This window comes from Ambystoma mexicanum, chromosome 8 (assembly GCF_040938575.1).
Source record: "Ambystoma mexicanum isolate Mex_15411 chromosome 8, UKY_AmexF1_1, whole genome shotgun sequence".
Classification (NCBI taxonomy): domain Eukaryota; kingdom Metazoa; phylum Chordata; class Amphibia; order Caudata; family Ambystomatidae; genus Ambystoma; species Ambystoma mexicanum.
The window spans coordinates 649,374,429-649,393,281 of record NC_090929.1 but is presented as its reverse complement, the minus strand read 5'-3'; the positions used below and the strand labels follow the sequence as shown (position 1 = coordinate 649,393,281).

The window sequence follows — 18,853 nt, the reverse complement described above, 5'->3', positions numbered from 1 at the left end:
TGTACAGGCCATTATTTGTGTCATGCACAGCACTCCACGATAGACTAATCACCTAATGCTTGCAGTGTCAGTGGTCTTGAACCTCAATTGGAGTTCTCTCCCAGACAGAAGCCTGCAGTGTCTATTCCTGCAAACATTAGGGAATCAAGTGAGCATGAACTGCAGGTGGGCATCTAATTAGATGCCTTCCCTTATGTTCTTCTGTGGGCCGTGTGGAGGCGGGACTTAACTAGGGGAGTGTGAATCAACATCCCTCCCGGCTTCCTGTTGCTGCACAGGCCACGGGGAGCAGATTAGCAGGAGTAGAACCAAGGGACCAGGCAGTAAAAACATTTTTCAAAAAATGTAAAAGACTGCATGCAGAACCTTGTGTGAAGGTGTGTGTCTACTGTGCATTTCTGTGTGTGCATAAATGTGGGGAACTGTTACCATCGAAATTACTTTCAATAGCAATCCTGGCATATATTGGGTACTGGTTAAAAGAACATCAAGAGCAATTCTGGTATTTTTGCGACAGTGGATGCATATGATTATGTTTAAAATGCACCAAGTATATATTGGGCCAAGGCAGCATAAAAATGGTTAACAGTGACATCGACAATACTGGAATATGTGGGTACAGGCATGAACATGAGGTGTAGAATGCCCCTTTGTAATGTCAGTGAGCTAGCAGCTACTAGATTTTTGAAAATGTTACCTTATAGAACACATTGCAAGTTGGATGATTTTCACCCAATGGTTTTAAAAATCTTTTTAGTAAAATGTTTAATTTCAATATATACAGTTAATTGATGGTGTGCTCCACACCCCCTCCTCGCCCCAAAAACAAAACACTCCTGGTTGGTTTGGTTGGCCTACTCACTATGCTTGGATGCTCAAACACATTTGAGGCTATCCAGAAATATATTCAACCACTGTTACTGTCCTCAACACATGCACCACTTCCCCTACCGCATTACAAGACCCAACATAAAACCAAACACCAACACAATATGTGCCCAACACCAGCAATACATCACTATCTGAAACATTGTTTAAATGCAGGTTTCAAACCATCCACATACAATGGGTCCTAACCGAACTCATGCATAGGTCTAAGCTTAACCTAGTCAACAAAGCACCACCTTTCATAATCCATCCCAAGCACCCAGACATTTTAACCCAAGTTCAGCAACCATACACCATATTCTCAAATCCAACCCCAGGATCCAAACACCATGTGTCCGGACCAAAACCCAGAGGGAGCCTTAAACTAAACAATGACTCATTCACAGATTCCTAAGCCAATCAGAAGACCAACACACCATGTGTGCAAAACTAACCCATGTAACAGCACCCCTAATTCAAGACCAGGGTTCATGCAATTTTACTCTTAACAAGTCCATCACATCTACAGGTAATGACTTGCATATCCCTGAAGGTATCAAAATAGTCCTACTCTCAATTCCATCTCCATCTCCATCAATGCCACTTCAGCAGGTTTACATAATCACTTAATTAAGGCTCATACCGTTAACATTTATTTGCGACAATATTAACATTTAGAAACAAGGCATTTAAGTAAAAATCATTGTAGAAAGTGTGCAAAGAAACGTGCAAGCCAAAAGGGTAAAACTGTGAACCCTCCGCCCCAACCCTTATCCTCCCCAAAGTTGTAAACCTAAAACCATGTCTTTTTTTAATACACAGAAAAATGTGATCATGCACAAGTCTTTGGTGCAGTTGCATAATCACACAGACATCACTTCTGCATTACCACACAGAGCAGGGGCCATGCTGAACCTCTGTACAGAAAGCCAGAGCTCTGCTACACAGGGATCCAGGGGCCACATTGTACGGCCATGCAGGAGCCAGAGCTTATTTTACTTGCTGATGGAAGTCAGTGTCCAGGCTCCAGTGCCACAACATTGAGTCGGAGCTTTGTTGCACTAGCAAACATGGAGCCAGAGCCCAACAGCAATGCCACAGAGGGAGCCCACAGCTGTGTTTATTGCACATTTAACATCAAAAGTTAGTTCCAACTTAATGCAAACAGAAAACCAGGTGAACACTAGCCCCATAGTTCAGTTGTGAATTGGGACCTGGCAAGACCATGCAGAGGTTAAAGGTTAGGCACACCCAGTCCTGGTGAGCATGGGTTACCTCCAACAGTTAGTTATCAGGTTGGATGTAGATCTGCCGCTGCGTCAGCACTTGCGACAGCTCCCGCTGCAACTGCTTATACTTTTGATTGTCGGGTATGGCATCAATTGATCTACAGAGAGTAGGTGGGAGAGAAGTGAAGGACAGAACAGGAGGAAACAGCAAGAGTTCAGCAGACAGATGGCATTCTAGAGCCCGCCATTGCTGAGAAAGCCAGAACACAGCAGCATCTATAAGAGATACAAGGAAACATCCTGCAACTAAAGAGCGGTTATTCAAGTAATGCAGAGCCAAGACGGGTAGAATTAAAGAATGATCTAGTTAGTGAGGATGAATGATGGTCCTAAAACAAGCAGGGCTATTATTTCAGAGACGATCTCTCTGAAATAAATGCAAGAATATTTTCACAGATTAATTCTTCTGTTCACCCTCTCCTCCTTTTGTACGAAAAGTACAGATGGTGACTAAGAAGTGATAAAAATAAACCAACAGAAAGAGCATGATGTCATGCCTAGATTTATGAGAGAAAGGTGGGTGAACCCTCTTTTTTGTGTGGGGGCTTGACTCAGGAGGGTAATAGGTATAGTAAAACAAGAATTGAGTCAAAGCTACCCTGACCAAGAGCATGACATAGGGTCACCGAGGTTTGCAGTGGAGCTAGATCGCTGCTAGCTCAAATAGACAAAAAAACACCTGAAGAGGTGATAGTAACAAAAACAGTTTTTTTTTATTTTACACTAACAAAGAAAACAAAACCAAAATGTTTACAGACTGCGCAGCAGACCGTCACGGCTTAAAACGGACAGACACCCCCTCACCGTAGCAGGTTTTCACCTCTTAATAGCACTGTGTCCGATCGCGACGTCATAGTCCACATCTATATCAAGATGCTAAAGATGTATTTCTTTTACCCACTTAGTTCCAGGCCTCTGACTTCTGCAGACAGCCTTACAGTCCAACTTCCTGGACTCAAGTACTTGACCAAGGCGCCACTAAACTTGTATATGGTAGGTCACCTTCCTTTGCAGTTTTTCAATCTTCCAGACACCTCTTTCATTGCACTAACCAGTCCCCTGTAACCCAACACGCCGACGGACCTCACTACTTACCTGACTTGATCAAACTGTCCTGAAGGCTGTTCGGTATCTGGTGTATCCACGCTGTTCCATCTCTGCAGCCACAGCGACCAGTAATTCAAACCGAACCAGAAACACAAAATAGTGTGTCGACAAGGCTAAATGTCTTATTTAAAACATATGTAAAAAACTGTTTTTGTTTCACCTTGCATACTAACCCACAAATATGCATACCTTCAGCGCCACGGCACAGTCTGTAAAAATGTTGGTTTTGTTTTCTTTGTTAGTGTAAAATAAAAAAATAAAAAACTGTTTTTGTTACCATCACCTCTTCAGGATTTTTTTTGTCTATTTGAGCTAGCAGCGATCTAGTTCCACTGCAAACCTCGGTGACCCTATGTCATGCTCTTGGTCAGGGTAGCTTTGACTCAATTCTTGTTTTACTATGCCTAGATTTATTACAATACGAGTGGGAAGACCATGTTGCTCAACTGAAGTAAGATGTTATTTTAATTTAGCATTTTTGCTGCTTGCTACCAGTTATAGATTCAGGTGCATAGCATACCTCTGCCACATTGTGACAAGATGTGGAAGCAAAGTCCTCAATCCAGCTCTGAATAATGCTACTGCACATCTATAATCTTGTCTGGGTCAAAAGTAACTTTCTTAAACCGCTGCATATATTGTATGGGAACCATGTGAATATGAAACATACAAAATCAGTGGTACTGCTCAAAGAATGGAACAGGTTACTTACCTGTAACTCCTGTTCCCCAGCATTGGCATCTTGCATGGATTCACATGCTTATGAATATTCCCCATCGTCCAGCTGGGAATCATCAGTAACTTTAAAGCCTAAAAAATGCTTGTCACTTATATAGACCATTGCTATCACTTTGGGTCATACTGCCACAACCAATGACATTTGTCCTCCTTGGCTCCACCCCTGGTAGCCATCTTCAGATTTTAAAGCAGACAATATTGTACGAGTAGGAACCAATGAAGAGCCATAGAGGGGTAGGATGGAGGGTCGCATGTGGTGAATCCATGTAAGATACCAATCGTGGGAAAACGCGTTACAGGTAAGTAACTTGTTCCTTCTCGGGCATTGGATCTTACATGGATTCACATGCTTATGAATACGATTAAACAGCAGTACAATCAACACAACCATTGGAGGCCGCACAGCTTAAAAGAAAGCAATGGCAACTCAAATCTGGAACGCTCCCCTCAAGCGAGAGGAATCTTGTGAAGGTGTGGACAGACCAAGTAGCAGCCCTGAAGCTGTCTAGCAGGGGAACACCAGACTGGAACACACTAGTAGTGGCCATGCCTCCGGTGGAATGTTCCCTTGTTCTAACTGGCAGAGGCCTTTTCGCAAGCCAGTGACGCAGAGAAATTTAGCCAGATAGCCAACTGGAGATGGAAGCTTTAGACAGAGCCTTACCTTTATGATCAGTCCCAAAAGCAACAAACAGTTGCAAAGTCTTACAAAAGTCTTTTGTGCGTGCAATGTAAAACTTCAATGCATGGGCAATGTCCAGTGAATGCAACATGCTCTCCACCGGCAAGGTAGGAGATCCAATGAACACAGATTTATGGGTTAGTTGATGAAATTCTGAAGGAAACTTCAGCAGGAATGAAGAGTTAGTGCGCAGTGCTACCCTAGATTGGTAAAATGTCAAATGTGGTGGTTTGCAAAAAAGTGTCTGCAGTTCAACACGCCTAGCTGACGTAATAGCAACTAAGAGCGCATTCTTCTAAGAGAAACTTGAAAGAAGCCTGGTGCAGAGGCTCAGAAGTAGGGTCCATCGGTATAGAGAGAACCATGTTGAGTTCCCACGCTGAAGCAAGTACTCTAACTGAGGGGGGGGGGTGAGCCCTGAAGAGACCCTTGAAAAACTCCTTAACAAGCCTATATGACCAAAGACCAGGTTTGCCAGCAGTCCGAGTGTAGAGAGAAATAGCCAAGAGAACCTGCCAATGGCAGTAAGTATGGTAGGATTTGAGCAGCCTTAATACATTGAGGGTTACGTTGCTGAGATAGATAACAAATGGTAAACCTCTTCCATTTGTGCTTGTAGCAGGACCGTTGACGGAGCTGTTGCCTTGGCTAGAATCCTACAGCATTCCAAGGGTATCTGAAAGTGTCCAAATTCCCCACTCTGAAGGAGTCAGGACGTAAACTTCACGGATGCTGGGCCAGGATGCAGAACAGCACCTGAACAGGAGGTCTGGAAGAGGGGGAAGCTTGATGCACAGTGCTACTAACAGACTGAATAGGTCAGAGTACCAGATCTGCTGCAGCCGTGCTGGAGCTATTCAAAATATCCATACCCCTTTAAATGTAGGCATGTGGGGCGTGGCCCTGGGAGCATGCGCTCCCTTGACTCGGGCGCCACGCCTCAATCCCCTTTGATGAGTCAACCGGATTAACCTGCTAAATTATGTATCTTATTAATGGGGGCTGGGAGGAGGAAGGACGGGACGGATGTATGGAGGAAAGGGGACTTTGGACTAGGACTAAGTTAGTCACTACGGTGAGTAACTTATAATTACTCCTACGTCCCGCCCCCTTTTCTCCATACTGCATGGGCGATTACCAGTGAATGATGCCCAAGGGAGGTGTGATACTTTGCTTCCGAAGAAAATCGGTAACTCAGGACAGCTTACCTGAATGCTGCGCCAGATCTTGCGCTGCTATCCAGGCAGCAATGCTTGCAGAAGGTCGATGAAGTGGCCTCCGTAGCTGCTCTGCTAATTGTTTGCCATGGCACATGCCTCGAAGGCAACCGCCGTCGCTTTGACTTTAACTTCATGAGCATATACGTTTCATGGGACTTCCTTCTGCTGAGATTTATAGGCCTCCTGAATGGCTGCGACCATCCTCCTGGCTATGAGGCCTTAGAGGACTCTTTGGTCTGGTCTAGATAGAATTTCAGGGCTCTTCTACTGTCCAGACAGTGCAACACTGTCTCTGCTACGTCCTTAAAGTTAGGAAAAAATGTTGGCAACACAACTTCATTCAAGTGGAATTCTTCGGAAGAAATGCCGGATGGGTGAAAAGCACCACTTTGTCTCGATGGAACATGGTATATGGTTCTGTGGCCATCAGGGCCTGAATTTCTCTCACATTTCTAGCTGAGGTAAGACCCCACCAGCAGGGCTGTTTTGAACGGTTTATAGTCAAAATCTCGAAAAAAAGCACGAATTAAAAATCTCGAAAAAAAAAAAAAAAAAAGATTTTTTTTTCAATGCGTTTTTTTTCAAAAGGGGGGGGTTCCCCCCACAACCCCCCTTTTTTCATTTTTTTATCTTAACCCTTTTTTTTACTTACCTGACCCCAAAAACAAATAAATAAATAAAAAAGTCGATATTTTTTTCCCCGAGATTTTTAATTCGTGCTTTTTGTAATTCGAGATTTTATTTTCGGTATTTTGATCGACCACCGTTTTGAACATGACCAGATTTATGTTTACCGATGCCATGGGCTCAAAGTGCCTATGCGACAGTGCTGCAAGTGCCAGATTGAGGTCCCACACCGGATGCAGTCTTTTGGTAGGAGGATATAGCCTAGTCAGCCCCGCCAGATGTCTTGACTACCGGGTTGAGGAGAATTTCTGTAAGCGCCAATGGCGGCCAGGTAAGTCTGGCATGTCTCCACCTGTACCCCTGAACACACAGTGCGCTGAGAAAGATGGCACCTGATCTAGAGGGTCCATATCCCAGAGGGTCTATATCCCTGTATCCTTCACCCAGGGGCACAATCTGGTCCATTTGATTTTGTATTGCCATCCGGTGGACTCGCTTTCCGCTTTCTGAATTATTTCCAGGTTGTCTTGTGAAAGACGGAGATGCTGCATTGTTACTTGCTGAGGAACCAGGCCGCTAGGGGTAGCTTCTTGGGAGAAGGGTGGCCACCCCACCCCGCTTTGAGAGGAGCCTTCGTTCGTGAATCGGTAGGTTCACTGGACCCTGCACTGCCAGCCGTATGAGGTCTGAGAACAGGGCCGCGCAGACCACCTCAGAGCCATTAGAATCAGGCTCATGTTGGCGGACTCTGACTTTGCTGAGAATCTTGTGAATGAGGGGCATTGGGGGGAAATGGATATTCCCTCATCTCGCTTCAAGGGAGGTGTAGCGTGTCCCCAAGGGAGCTTTGCCCCTGACCCTGCCAGGATGCGTACTGCTGACATCTCCGGTTCTGCTCTGTTGCAAACAGGTCTATGTGGGGTCAGCCCCATCTCCTGAAGATGTCTGCTAGGCCTTGTTCCTCTAGCTGCCACTCGTAGTTGTCCACCAAGAGTCTGCTGAGCCCGTCTGCCTCCAGGTTGGACTCCCATGGCAGATTAATTGCCGACTGCCATATGTGGTGTGCAGTGGCCCACTCCCATATCTCTATGATGAGCCTGCACAGGAAGGGGGGGGGAGGGCGATCTGGAATACCAAGGTTTGTGTGGGCTGCAGTTGAGATTTCTTGTGGTGGATGGAAAATCCGAGATTGTGTTGGGTCTCCATAAGCCTGGAGGCAGATTGGCGAACCCCCTTGGGCGATTACATCCTGACCAACCAGTCGTCGAGATATGGATATAGATGGGGGCCTCTCTGATCAGAGTAAAGTCGCTACCAGCTTGATCAATCTTATGAACACCCCCTGGGCTGAGTTGAGACCGAAAAGCAGCACCTTGTACTGAAAATGTAGTACCATCACTCGGAACCTCAGGAACAAGTCGTGGGCCTGCCAAATATTATAAGTTTCTCACTGTAGTGACTCACTTACTCCTAGGCCATAGTCCCCTTTCCTCCATACTGTACGGGCGTCCCTCGCTAGGGACTGGAAACAACCTTTTGAACCAAAAAACAAAAAAAACAAAAAAACCCAAAAAAACCCACTGTCTTTCCCTTTAAATGTAGATGCGCGCGGGGGTGCATGCACTGCCCCGACTCCGCCCACCGTCGCCACTTAGTCCCCTTTTGACACAACAATATTATAACTGTTAGTGACAGGCTTATTAAGGGGGAGGATGGTGGGACGTATGGAAGAAAGGGGACTATGGACTAGGAGTACGTTAGTCACTATGGTGAATAACTTATAATTACTCATACGTCCCGTCCCCTTTCCTCCATACTGTATGGGCGATTACAAATGAATACAGCCCCTGGGAGTAGAATTGCCCCTCTAAGAAAACAAGGCCTTCAAAACTGCCTCTTCAAACGCTGCGTCAGACCTGGCGCTTGCATCCAAGCAGTAGTGCTAGCAAAAGGCAGAGGGGATGGTCCACGTGGCCGTCTTGCTGACCGTCTGCCATGGGACTGGTTGTTGGAAAGCGACAGCCGTGACATTCTCTCTGATAGTGTGTGTGTTCATGTTTACTGGCAAAGGCCTGTGCTGCCCCGCATACGCCTCCTTGATGGCCATAACCATCCACCTCGCTATGGAAGCCTTTTATGCTTGACAGACTGGTTTTGAACCTCCAAATGTGATCAACAAGGCTTCCGATCGACGTAAGCTCTTAATCCTGTCCAAATTAAATTTTAGGGCACGCCCGACATCCAGACAGTGCAATACCTTCTGAGCCTCCTCTTATGGGTCTGCAAAGAAAGTTGGGAGCCCTATCTCCTCATTCAGGTGAAAGGAGGAAACAACCTTAAGAAGAATGGCAGGGTGCATTCTATGCACCACCTGGTCCCAGTGAAATGTTGTATAGGGCTCTGAGGCCACCAGGGCCTGAATTTCGCTGATACTGCGTGCTGATGTGAGGCCCACCACTAGGGCCGTCTTAATGGTAACCAGCATGATGTCCGCGTAAACCACGGGCTCAAAGGGTTTGTGCGCCCGGGCGCCCAGCACAACGTTAAGGTCCCAGACCAGATGTGAACGTTTGAAAGGCGGATATAACCTGGTTAGACTAGCCAGGTGTCTCTTAACCACCAGATTGGAGGATGAAAAGATGTCGTCACCGGAGTTCTTGTAGGCCCCTATGGCTGCCAGATATGTATGGCAGGTGTCTACTTGCACGCCTGAATGTACCAGATGTGCTGAGAAGAACAGGTTACTCTTACCTGGTAACGTTCTTTCGATGGGATGGTCCGACGACATATTCGACATCTATGACAATAATCACCACAGCTGTGCTGTTTCAGAAAATCTTTCTGCGTCCTGCGTCGATGACGTCGATACGCTGCCCTCAAGGACCTCCTTCAACGGCCGACGTCACTGGATGTTATAAGTAGCACGCACGACGCCCGTAGCCTCAGTTGTAGTTTTTTCCCATAACGTGTGGCACCAGTCTTCAGCCAGTCTGACCACACAAAGCCTTGCAGAGACGTAAGCTGCAATCGCATAAGAAATTCTGTAGCGGGGAGGGAGCGATATGGAATACGTCGTCAGACCATCCCATCGAAAGAACGTTACCAGGTAAGAGTAATTTGTTCTTCGAGGGGATTGGGTGCTCCGACGTATTCCATAACTATGACAGACTCCCAAAGCAGTACCAACGCAAGGAGGTGGGAAAAGAATTTAGAATACAGAAATTTAGAATGCCCAATCAAATTGCAGAGTAAAGGACCGCCTTGACAAAGTAGTGACGTACAAAAGTATGGACCGAAGCCCAGATGGATGCATCACAGATGTTACGAATAGGAACACCCCAGTGTAGGGCAGTAGAGGCAGCCATATCCCTGTTAGAATGGGCCCGCAAGCCGGCCGGCGGGTCCTTACCTGCCAAGCGGTAACATTCCGAAATTGCCAGAATAATCCAGCGAGACAAAGTCTGCTTCTTAACTGCCTGTCCCAAACGCCTTCCAGCGTAACCAATAAAGAGTTGATCGTCCACTCTGACCCGGGACATGCGTGAAATATAAAAGCTTAAAGCTCTCCTAGGATCCAGCCTACGGAGCCTCTCCTCTTCCTTACCAGGATGCGGGAGGAGGATAAAATGCCGGAAGAATAACCTTCTGGCCTAAATGAAATTCCGACACCACCTTCGGAAGAAAGGATGGACGAACTCTAAGGACAACCCTGTCCTTATGAAATACAGTGAAGGATGGCTTAACTGAAAGTGCTTGTAACTCACTCATTCTGAGAGCAGAAGTGACCGCAACCAAAAATACAGTTTTAAGAGTTAACAGTCTCAAAGGGCAAGATTGCAAAGGCTCAAATGGAGCACCCATCAGAAACTTGAGGACAAGGTTCAAATCCCAAACGGGCACCTGGAAAGGTGACGGAGGGAACACATTAGTGAGCCCTTTTAGAAACTGAGAAATTAAAGGGATTTTAAAATAAGAACACTTCAGACGAGCGCTTAACTTAAATATGGACAGCGCCGCCAGGTAACCTTTAACAGTACCCACTTGCAAGCCCCTGTGGGCTAAAGAAAGCAAAAAAGGGAACGGAGTGTCACAGGAAAACGGATCCACATTTTTAACCCTGTACCAGTCGCAGAACTTTCTCCAACGGCAACGGTACAGGTACTTTGTTGCGGGCCTTCTGGCCGAAAGCAACACCTCCATCACGTTTTCAGAAAGGTCCCAATCCTTACACCTCAACCTTTCAGAAACCAAGCGTGAAGGTTGAGGGATCTGACCTCTGGATGGAGAACCTGACCCCCCTCCCGTGAGAGCAGATCGTCTCGGTAGGGAAGACGACATGGAGGGCAGATGGACAAGTCGAGAAGGTCCGGGTACCACGTCCTCCGGGCCCATGCCGGAACAATGAGGATCATCCGGGAACCGAACCTCGGTAACCTCTGCAGCACTTGCGGGATGACAGGGACTGGAGGAAACGCGTACAGGAGTGGGAATGACCACTCCACCATGAACGCGTCTCCTAACGCTCCTCTTGGAGGAAATTCCCGCGAGCAGAACCGTTTGCACTTCCGGTTGACACTGGAGGCGAAGAGACCCACTTGAGGGGTCCCCCAAAGGGCGAAGATCTCCAGGAGAATCTCCTGAGCCAACTCCCACTCGTGAGAGATTGCGCTCTGTCTGCTCAGAGCGTCCGTCGTCTCGTTTTCGTCTCCGGCCAGATGAACCGCTGAGATCAAAACTTCCTGCTGGATTGCCCAGAACCAGAGCTGCATCGCCTCCCTACACAGAGGAGTGACCCTGCCACCCCCCCCACCCTTTTTGTTGAGGTAGTGCATGGCCACTGTGTTGCCCTTCAGGATCAGGACATTCTTTCCTCGCACAGTCGGCAGAAAAGCCTTCAGGGCAAGCCTGACGGCCCTCAGCTGCAACAGATTGATATGGAGTCTGGACTCCGACGGAGACCAACGACTGCTGACTGTCAACTCGTCGGCATGAGCTCCCCATCCCGTGAGGGATGCGTCCGTGACGATAGTCACCTCTGGCCAGGGTAGCCAAAATGGAGCCCCCTTTATCAGATTGCCTTCGACAGCCCACCACAGAAGGTCCTGGGCGACCGAGGGCGGCACCTGAACGGGGTCCACCATCCTGCCGGAGGACTGAGACCACTGGAGCCTGAGTGCCCATTGCAAAGATCTAATCCGCAACCTGGCCTCTGGCACCAGAAGAATGCAGGATGCCATGAGGCCGAGCAATCTCAAGAACTCGAACGCAGGGAGACTGTGGGCATGTTTAAACTTTAGGACCATCTGCTGAATGTGATGAGCCCTCACCTGGGGAGGAAAACACTGCCCCAGGGACGCGTCGAGCATTGCTCCGATGAACTGGAGCCTCCGAGTTGGCGTCAAGTGGGACATCTTTAAGTTGATGGAGAAGCCCAGCTTGTGGAGGGAGTGGCAGGTGACGGACAGATGATCCAGGACTTGCTCGGGAGAGCGCGCCCTGATCAACTAATCGTCCAGGTAGGGGTAGATGTGAATCCCCCCCCCTTTCCTGAGATGCGCTGCCACCACTACCATGAGCTTGGTGAAGACCCTCGGGGCGGAGGTCATTCCGAACGGCAGGACCCGAAACTGAAAGTGTGAGTCGCCAACCGCGAACCTCAGGTACTTCTTGTGCTTTGGATGGATCGGCACATGAAAATGAGCGTCCTTGAGGTCGAGAGACACCAACCAGTCCTGAAGTTGAAGGGCCTGGAGGACTTGAAAAAGAGAAACAGTAACCATCTTGAAATTGTTCTTCCTGAGGAGTTTGTTCAAACCGCGCCAGTCCATGATGGGTCTCAATCCCCCGTCGTTCTTGGAAATCAAAAAATAAGAAGAATACCATCCCTTGTTCCTCTCCGCTACAGGCACCAGTTCTATGGCGCCTTTCTCTAGCAGGGCTTTAACCTCCTGCACAAGGAGCAGATCCGGACTCTTCAACGAGAGATTCCCCGGTGGATTGTCGCAAGGCCTCTGCCGAAAGGGAAGACAGTAGCCGTGGGCTATGATCTCCAGAACCCACACATCTGAAGTAAAGGCACGCCATTCGACAAGATGCTGCACCAGCCTTCCCCCAATCGGCGAACCATGGGACATGTCCTCATGACTGAGCTGAAGCGGCTGCGGCGTTGCCTGAGGGCAAAGAGGCAACTGCCCGAGCGGCCTTGGCACCTCGAGTACCTTGCTTTCCACCTCTGGCACTCCTACGGTGGCCCCTTTGACTGGCAGCTCCTCTCCCTTTACCAAAGGATGAGTAATAACGAAAAGGAACCTACACTCCATTGCTGTCCCCTAGGATGAAAAGGCAGAGGTTGGCGAACTGCAGTGCCCAACGACTTCGCTGCAGCTTTGAAGGTCTGCAACCTCTCAAGGCTCTAGTCAGCCTTGCTGCCAAAAAGATGGCCATCAAAGGGCATGTTGAGGAGCTGGGCCTGCACATCAGGAGCAAAGCCCGACTTCCGCAACCATGCAAACCTTCGTATTACGGTGCTTGCCGCCATTGACCGGGTGACGCAATCTGCCATGTCCAAACCCGACTCAACGGCCTCACACATGGCATCCTTGCCATCCTGGACCATAGCAAGAAAACCATCCCGTTCGTCCCCTCCGGGAATATGTTCAGCCGCTAAGGAAACAGTTCCACAGAGTGTGCGTGAAACGTGACAAGGCACATATGGAGTTGGCAGCTTGAAGAGCCATACCCCCTGAAGAAAACACTTTCTTCGCCAAACCATCAAAACGCTTGTCGTCCCTATCAGGAGGGATGGTAGGATACGACGCCTGCTTTGCTGGGGCCGTAGCCGCCTGCACCACCAAACTCTCCGGAGTGGGATGCTTGGTCAAGTAGCAGGGGTCGCTACTGGCTGGGCAGTATTTTCGCAGCAAAGACTCGCCCACTGCCAGGAGACTCTCTGGAGCAGTCCAAGCCGCCGCCACCCTCCTCTGTAGAGCCATATGGAACGGCAGTACCGGGTCAGTTGGTGGACCTTGGTCGAGGATATCCGTGAGGTCATCCTGAAGAAAGTCCTCTGGGGGAGCAGACCACCCCAAGTACTCGGTGACCCTGGACAAAAGGCGCCGGTACGAGGAGTCAGCATGAGTGCCAGGCTCAGGCCTACAAAACTCCACCTCCAGAGAGGTGTCCAGACCACTGGCGTCGTGCAGGGACTGACGCAGGTCCTCAATCTGACTATGTCCCGAGAGAATCTCATCTGGCACCGTATCAGGAACCATGCCATCATCAGAGCCCTCATCCACCTCCGAAATGTACTCAAGATGGTGGAAAGTGGGCACAGAATGGGGAACAAAGCCATGCTTGGCCAGAGCCTTTCTAGGGGGTTCCACCGTACCCCGGGGTACCCCCGTCGAAACAGCCTCGAAAGACGTCGAGTGAATCGGAGTCTATGCCGAATGCGACGCCGACAGCGACGACACAGGCCTCGAGGGCAGAGCCCCGAGCGTGTCCTTCGACAGCCTGGGCGCCGATGGCGTCAACGACTTCCTCGGAGGCGGCGCCTTGAGAGTGTCCCTCGACGACCTCGGCGTCGACTTCTTCGCAGACATCACAGGTACACGGTCTCGAGCCCGTCGAGGACCGGGACCTGGAACGGGCATGACTAGAACGATTCCCCTTGTCCGAGCGGGACCGTTCTCGCGAATCGTGCAGACCACCCGAGCCCGAAGGCGTACGAGCGGTGTCTCTAGTCCGATCATGCCTGACCCCACTCGGAAGCGCGGACGGACCAGTGCCCTCCGATTCGAGAATCGCTAGCATTTTCATACTGAAGGAAGCCCATTCCTCTGGAGTCGCATGCTTGGTGGGATAAGCGGCTGCCGACGGGCGGAGTCCTCGGACGAGGAAGGCGACCGATGACGGCGCTTCCGGGAGTGCCTTGATGAGGAGTGGCGGGACCCACTCCGGGACCGAGACTCAGTGGACTTCCGATGACTATGCTGAGAGTGGCACCTCGAATCGTCTTTCGAAAACCCCGTGGACCTAGGGGCTTGGACACCTTACCGACCAACAGTTTATTCTTGCGCTCCCGCAAGGCTTTGGACGTAAGCGACTGGCAGTCGACACAATCATCCGTGTCATGGGCCTCCCCGAGGCAGGCATCGTGCAAGTCCATCACCGACATCTGGACCCGCAGTCCCCACACTTCTTGAAGCCCGGACGCAGGGTGCAAGAAGAAGACATCTCGAAAACGTCTCACAAACGAACAGGTTCGAAGAACCGAAAGAACAGAAACTCCCAAGAAGCGGGGCGCGCCGAGATCTCCGAAGCAAACACGTGCGCGGAAAAAACGGAACTGAGGCTACGGGCGCCGTGCGTCCTACTTATAACATCCAGTGACGTCGGAGGTCCTCGAGGGCGGCGTATCGACGTCATTGATGCAGGACGCCGAAAGATTTTCCAAAGCAGCACAGCTGTGGTGATTACTGTCATAGATATGGAATACGGCGGAGGACCCAATCCCCTTGAAAGACAGACCATTGTCCAACGAGCACGTTTATGGATTAATCTTCTTTGTTTCTGCCCAGTTACAAAACCTGGTCCCCGTCCTCTTGCACCGATTCCTGGTGGAGTCGCTTCTAGCCCTTTGTATGACAGTCCGGTTATCCCGTGACTGGTGCAGATGCTTCAGGGTAACCTGTTCAGGAACCAAGCTGCAAGGGCTAACCTCTGCTGAGTGGGGTGAACCACTGTGGTCCCCTTGCTGCGAGGGTAAGTGGGCTGGGCTCACTGCGAGGTGTACAGAGGGCGGATGCAACAGCCAGAGATGTTCAGAGAACCAGGGTCTTGCATGCCACTATGGCGCTATCAAGATGAGCCGAAGGCTCCGTGACTCCCTGGCCCTGCAGATGACCTTGTGAATGAGGGGAGTGGGGGAAAAAGGCACATGCGTTCATGTTGCACAGGATTTGCAATGCGTTGCCCAACAAAAACCTGCCCTGTCCCAACCATGAGGCAAACTGGGGGCATCTCCTGTTGCCACTGGTGGCAAGGAGGTCCATCTGAGGGTGGCCCCACCAACTGAAGATCGCCTGAGGACTTCATTGTTCAACTGCTATTCATCGTTGTCCATCCCCAGCCTTCTGAGCCTGTCCGCCTCCAGGTTGGTTTCCCCAGGAAGGTGAACTGCTGAGAAGTGAATGTTGTTTGACAGTGCCCACTCCCAGATGTCAATTGAAAGTCTGCAGAGAGGCAGGGACCTGGTACCACCCTGCTTGCTGATGTAGCTTGTTGATGTAATACATGTGGATGCAGACCGATTTGCTGCTGGTCATGGGGAGAAAGGCTTTGAGAGCAAGCCATATTGCCATCATCTCGAGCCAGTTGATGTGTTCTAGCTGCTCCAGACTAGTCCATACTCCATGGACGTGGTGGTTGTCCAGGGTAGCCCCCCAAGCCCCTAGGGATGAGTCTGTGGTAATGGTGATCTGTGTTAACAGCTGCCGGAGTGGCCTGCCTACCAGCAGGTTGGTGTCTGTAGCCCACCAGACTAGGTCCTGGTGGAGATGCTGCGGTATGCTTACTGGCTCTGCCCGAGAGCCCTTCTCCTGATTCCAGGAAGCTGAGAAATTAAGCGGCAGCCTCATCTTCAGTCTTGTATGCGGCACAGCGAGGAGACACGCCTCCATTTTTCCCAGTAGGTGTTGATACCACCAGGCTGACGTTATTGCTCTGCAGAGGAAATGCCTTGTGGCTTTTGATTTCATGCGATCTTGTCCGTTGAGGGAAAGATCCTCTTGGTCCTCGTATTCCATATAAGACCCAGAAATGTCAGTCTGAGTGGGCAGCAGCTGTGACTTTGAGATTGATAGAAAATCCCAGATTGTATAGGGTGTGCATGAAAGCGCCCCAAGTAGAGCTGCCACTGCATTCATTAGCCTTGAATAGACCCTTGGGCCGAGGTTAAGTCCAAAGGGTAGAAAAAGTGAACACCCATGATCTGGAACCGCAGAAAAAAACGATGGGGTTCCCAAATGGAGACGTGCAGGTAAGTATCCTTCAGATCCAGGGAGCACATCCAGTCTCTCCCACACAAACTCTCCGCAATGAATGCTGGGGTAACCATCTTGAATTTTTGGAGGGGAAGGGAAAGGTTCAAGGAAGAAAGGTCCAACACAACTCTCATGCCAGCTTGATTCTTTTTCGGGATGGCGAAATATCTGGGAATAGAAGCCCCTGCCTCGCTGAGAAGCTGGAACTTCCTGGCTCACTACGAGCAAGTGAATTTCTGCTAAGGGAGTTGCTGTCCTAATCTGCGGAGGGGAGGAAGGAAGGAACAAAGGAATTGTTAGCCAGCAGCCAGTCAACACTACTGAGCAGATCCAAAGGTCCACAAGCCTTGTCCGCCAGGAGTGTATGTGTAGAGCAAGCCTACACAGGAGACTCATGGATCCGGATGGACCGGTCATAACTTCTTTCCCTTGGAGGCTGGTTCTGAGGAGGGGGACTGGAAAAAACACTTGTGAGCTGCATTGTGCTGCATGCACCTGTGTTAGCTCGGAGACTTGTCAGGTTGCCTTGACCCTCTCTCCTGGAAGCCTCTAAAGCCTACAACGGCCCGACTCTTGTCCAGGCGCTGGTGAGCCTGGCTGTAGGTCTTGGGTGTGGATTTTGTCTGAATAGACAAGGATTTAGCTGTCTGGAAGCTATTATTATTCTTGTCTAGTTTCTAGTCTGTTGAGTCGAACAAGTAGCCCCACTCGAACGGCAGGTCGAGGATACGATCCTGCACATCTGGGTTGAATTTTGTGGCTTTCAGCCAAGCATCGTCCTCATGTCGGTGGCGATCCATATGCTGTGCCTGAGGTGTCAATGTAGGCCACCGTAGATTCCATTAAATCCTGGGACACAATTTTGGACAACGCCAACCCTGCCTGGCTGTAGGCAGGCAGCTCTGGAAGGAAGTCTGCAATCTCCTGCCACAATTTTGGATTAACAGCCGCCAACATGGCATCAGAATTTGCCTAACGTAGGTGGAGCGAGGCATTGGAGTAGATCTTTCCCCCCCAAACAACTGTAACAGCTTTTCCTCCTTGCCCAGGAGTGAAGAAGCAGATGCAGTCGAGGAAGACTGCGGTTTGGAAGATAGCGATGCTGCTGCTATAGCAGAAGAATGCGCCTGGGGGTGCACCGACAATAAGAGGGAATCCCCCTCTGCCTGCCTGTATTTGGCATCCAGGCGCTTATTGGTAGGCTGGGTGGAATATGGCTTAACCCAACCCTTTCTGGCTATGGATTCCACGGCTTTCTGAAGAGATGCCCGTTCTCGTGGGAGGATGAAGTAAGCACTCAAGCCAGGACACCTGCCTTGGGTTGCTCCGCCTGTGGCTAAGGAATACCTAGGTACTCCGCCAGCCTCTCATGGAAAGCTTTAGCTGACGATGGTGTCCGGATCTTCCTAATCGTCTGAATCCGCCGCCATGTCCTGCGGATTTGGGGGTGAGTGGCGGTACAAGGAGTAATGGGCGGGGCAGCTGTAGCGTGCTGACTGGCAGTGCCAGGGGCTCCTGAGGGGGAAGAGCTGCCATGATTGGAGCAGGCTTGGGAGCTAGGGGCAGAGCTGGAACCAAGGCCTGGACACCAGTTGCGGCTTGAGGCAGTCACAGAGGGAGCAAGTCCCCAATGACATTCCTTAGGATGGTACCCATCTGTGGTGATCTCATGAGGAACTTCTCAAAGAACCTATCCATGCAAGCAGGAGGGGTAGGGGTGCCCGAGGGCGTAGGGGCCGGGCCCTGAGGCTGCGGTTTCCTGGGCGGACCCTACCTGGCCAAACTGGGGGATGCATACCTCCCCTGTGAAGTGGAGGGAGAAGATGTGGACCAGTTAACAGGCTTTGTCCAATCCTATCTGGATGCACGCTCCCCTGCCCGATCTCTGTGCGGGAAAGGCGACGGGCGAGCCGCCATTTTGTCTGCCCCAACTGCCATTTTGTCTTGCTCTGCACCACGTGTCTGAGGCATGGTAATTGTTGAGCTAGGTCCGGTCTTTACCTGCTCACTGAACAGCGAAGACTGGGCCCTTCCCTGCACCTCAGGTCGAGACCTGGGAGGCAGAGTGCCCTCGGCCATGAAGACGGTAGTGCTGCGTACAGGCACCCCCTCGACATGGGCCCGGTAATAGAGCCTTGCGGCCCCTGAGTGGTGGGATCAGTAGGATCTTGTGACCCCCGGGCCAGTAGCTCTAGTAGCCTCGGTCTTCTTGCTGGTTTTAGGACCTTGGATGTCCCTTTCACTTGGGTACTTCCCAGGGAAGAATTCGCCCTTACGGGG

The 18,853-nt window shown here is 50.2% G+C and overlaps 1 protein-coding gene across 4 annotated transcripts in view; it reads right to left on the bottom strand.

Annotated features, from left to right (window-relative positions):
- CAPZB (capping actin protein of muscle Z-line subunit beta) overlaps positions 1-18,853 on the bottom strand; it is a 631,298-nt gene that overhangs the window by 11,173 nt on the left and 601,272 nt on the right. For 2 of the 4 annotated variants that reach the window (XM_069610387.1, XM_069610388.1), the window contains exon 9: positions 2,143-2,254. The exons of the other annotated variants lie outside the window; for them this stretch is intronic. In XM_069610387.1, coding sequence (XP_069466488.1) covers positions 2,152-2,254 — 103 coding nt within the window. In that variant the 3' untranslated portion in view covers positions 2,143-2,151. The remainder of the gene's footprint in view (positions 1-2,142; positions 2,255-18,853) is intronic. 4 annotated transcript variants of the gene reach the window in all.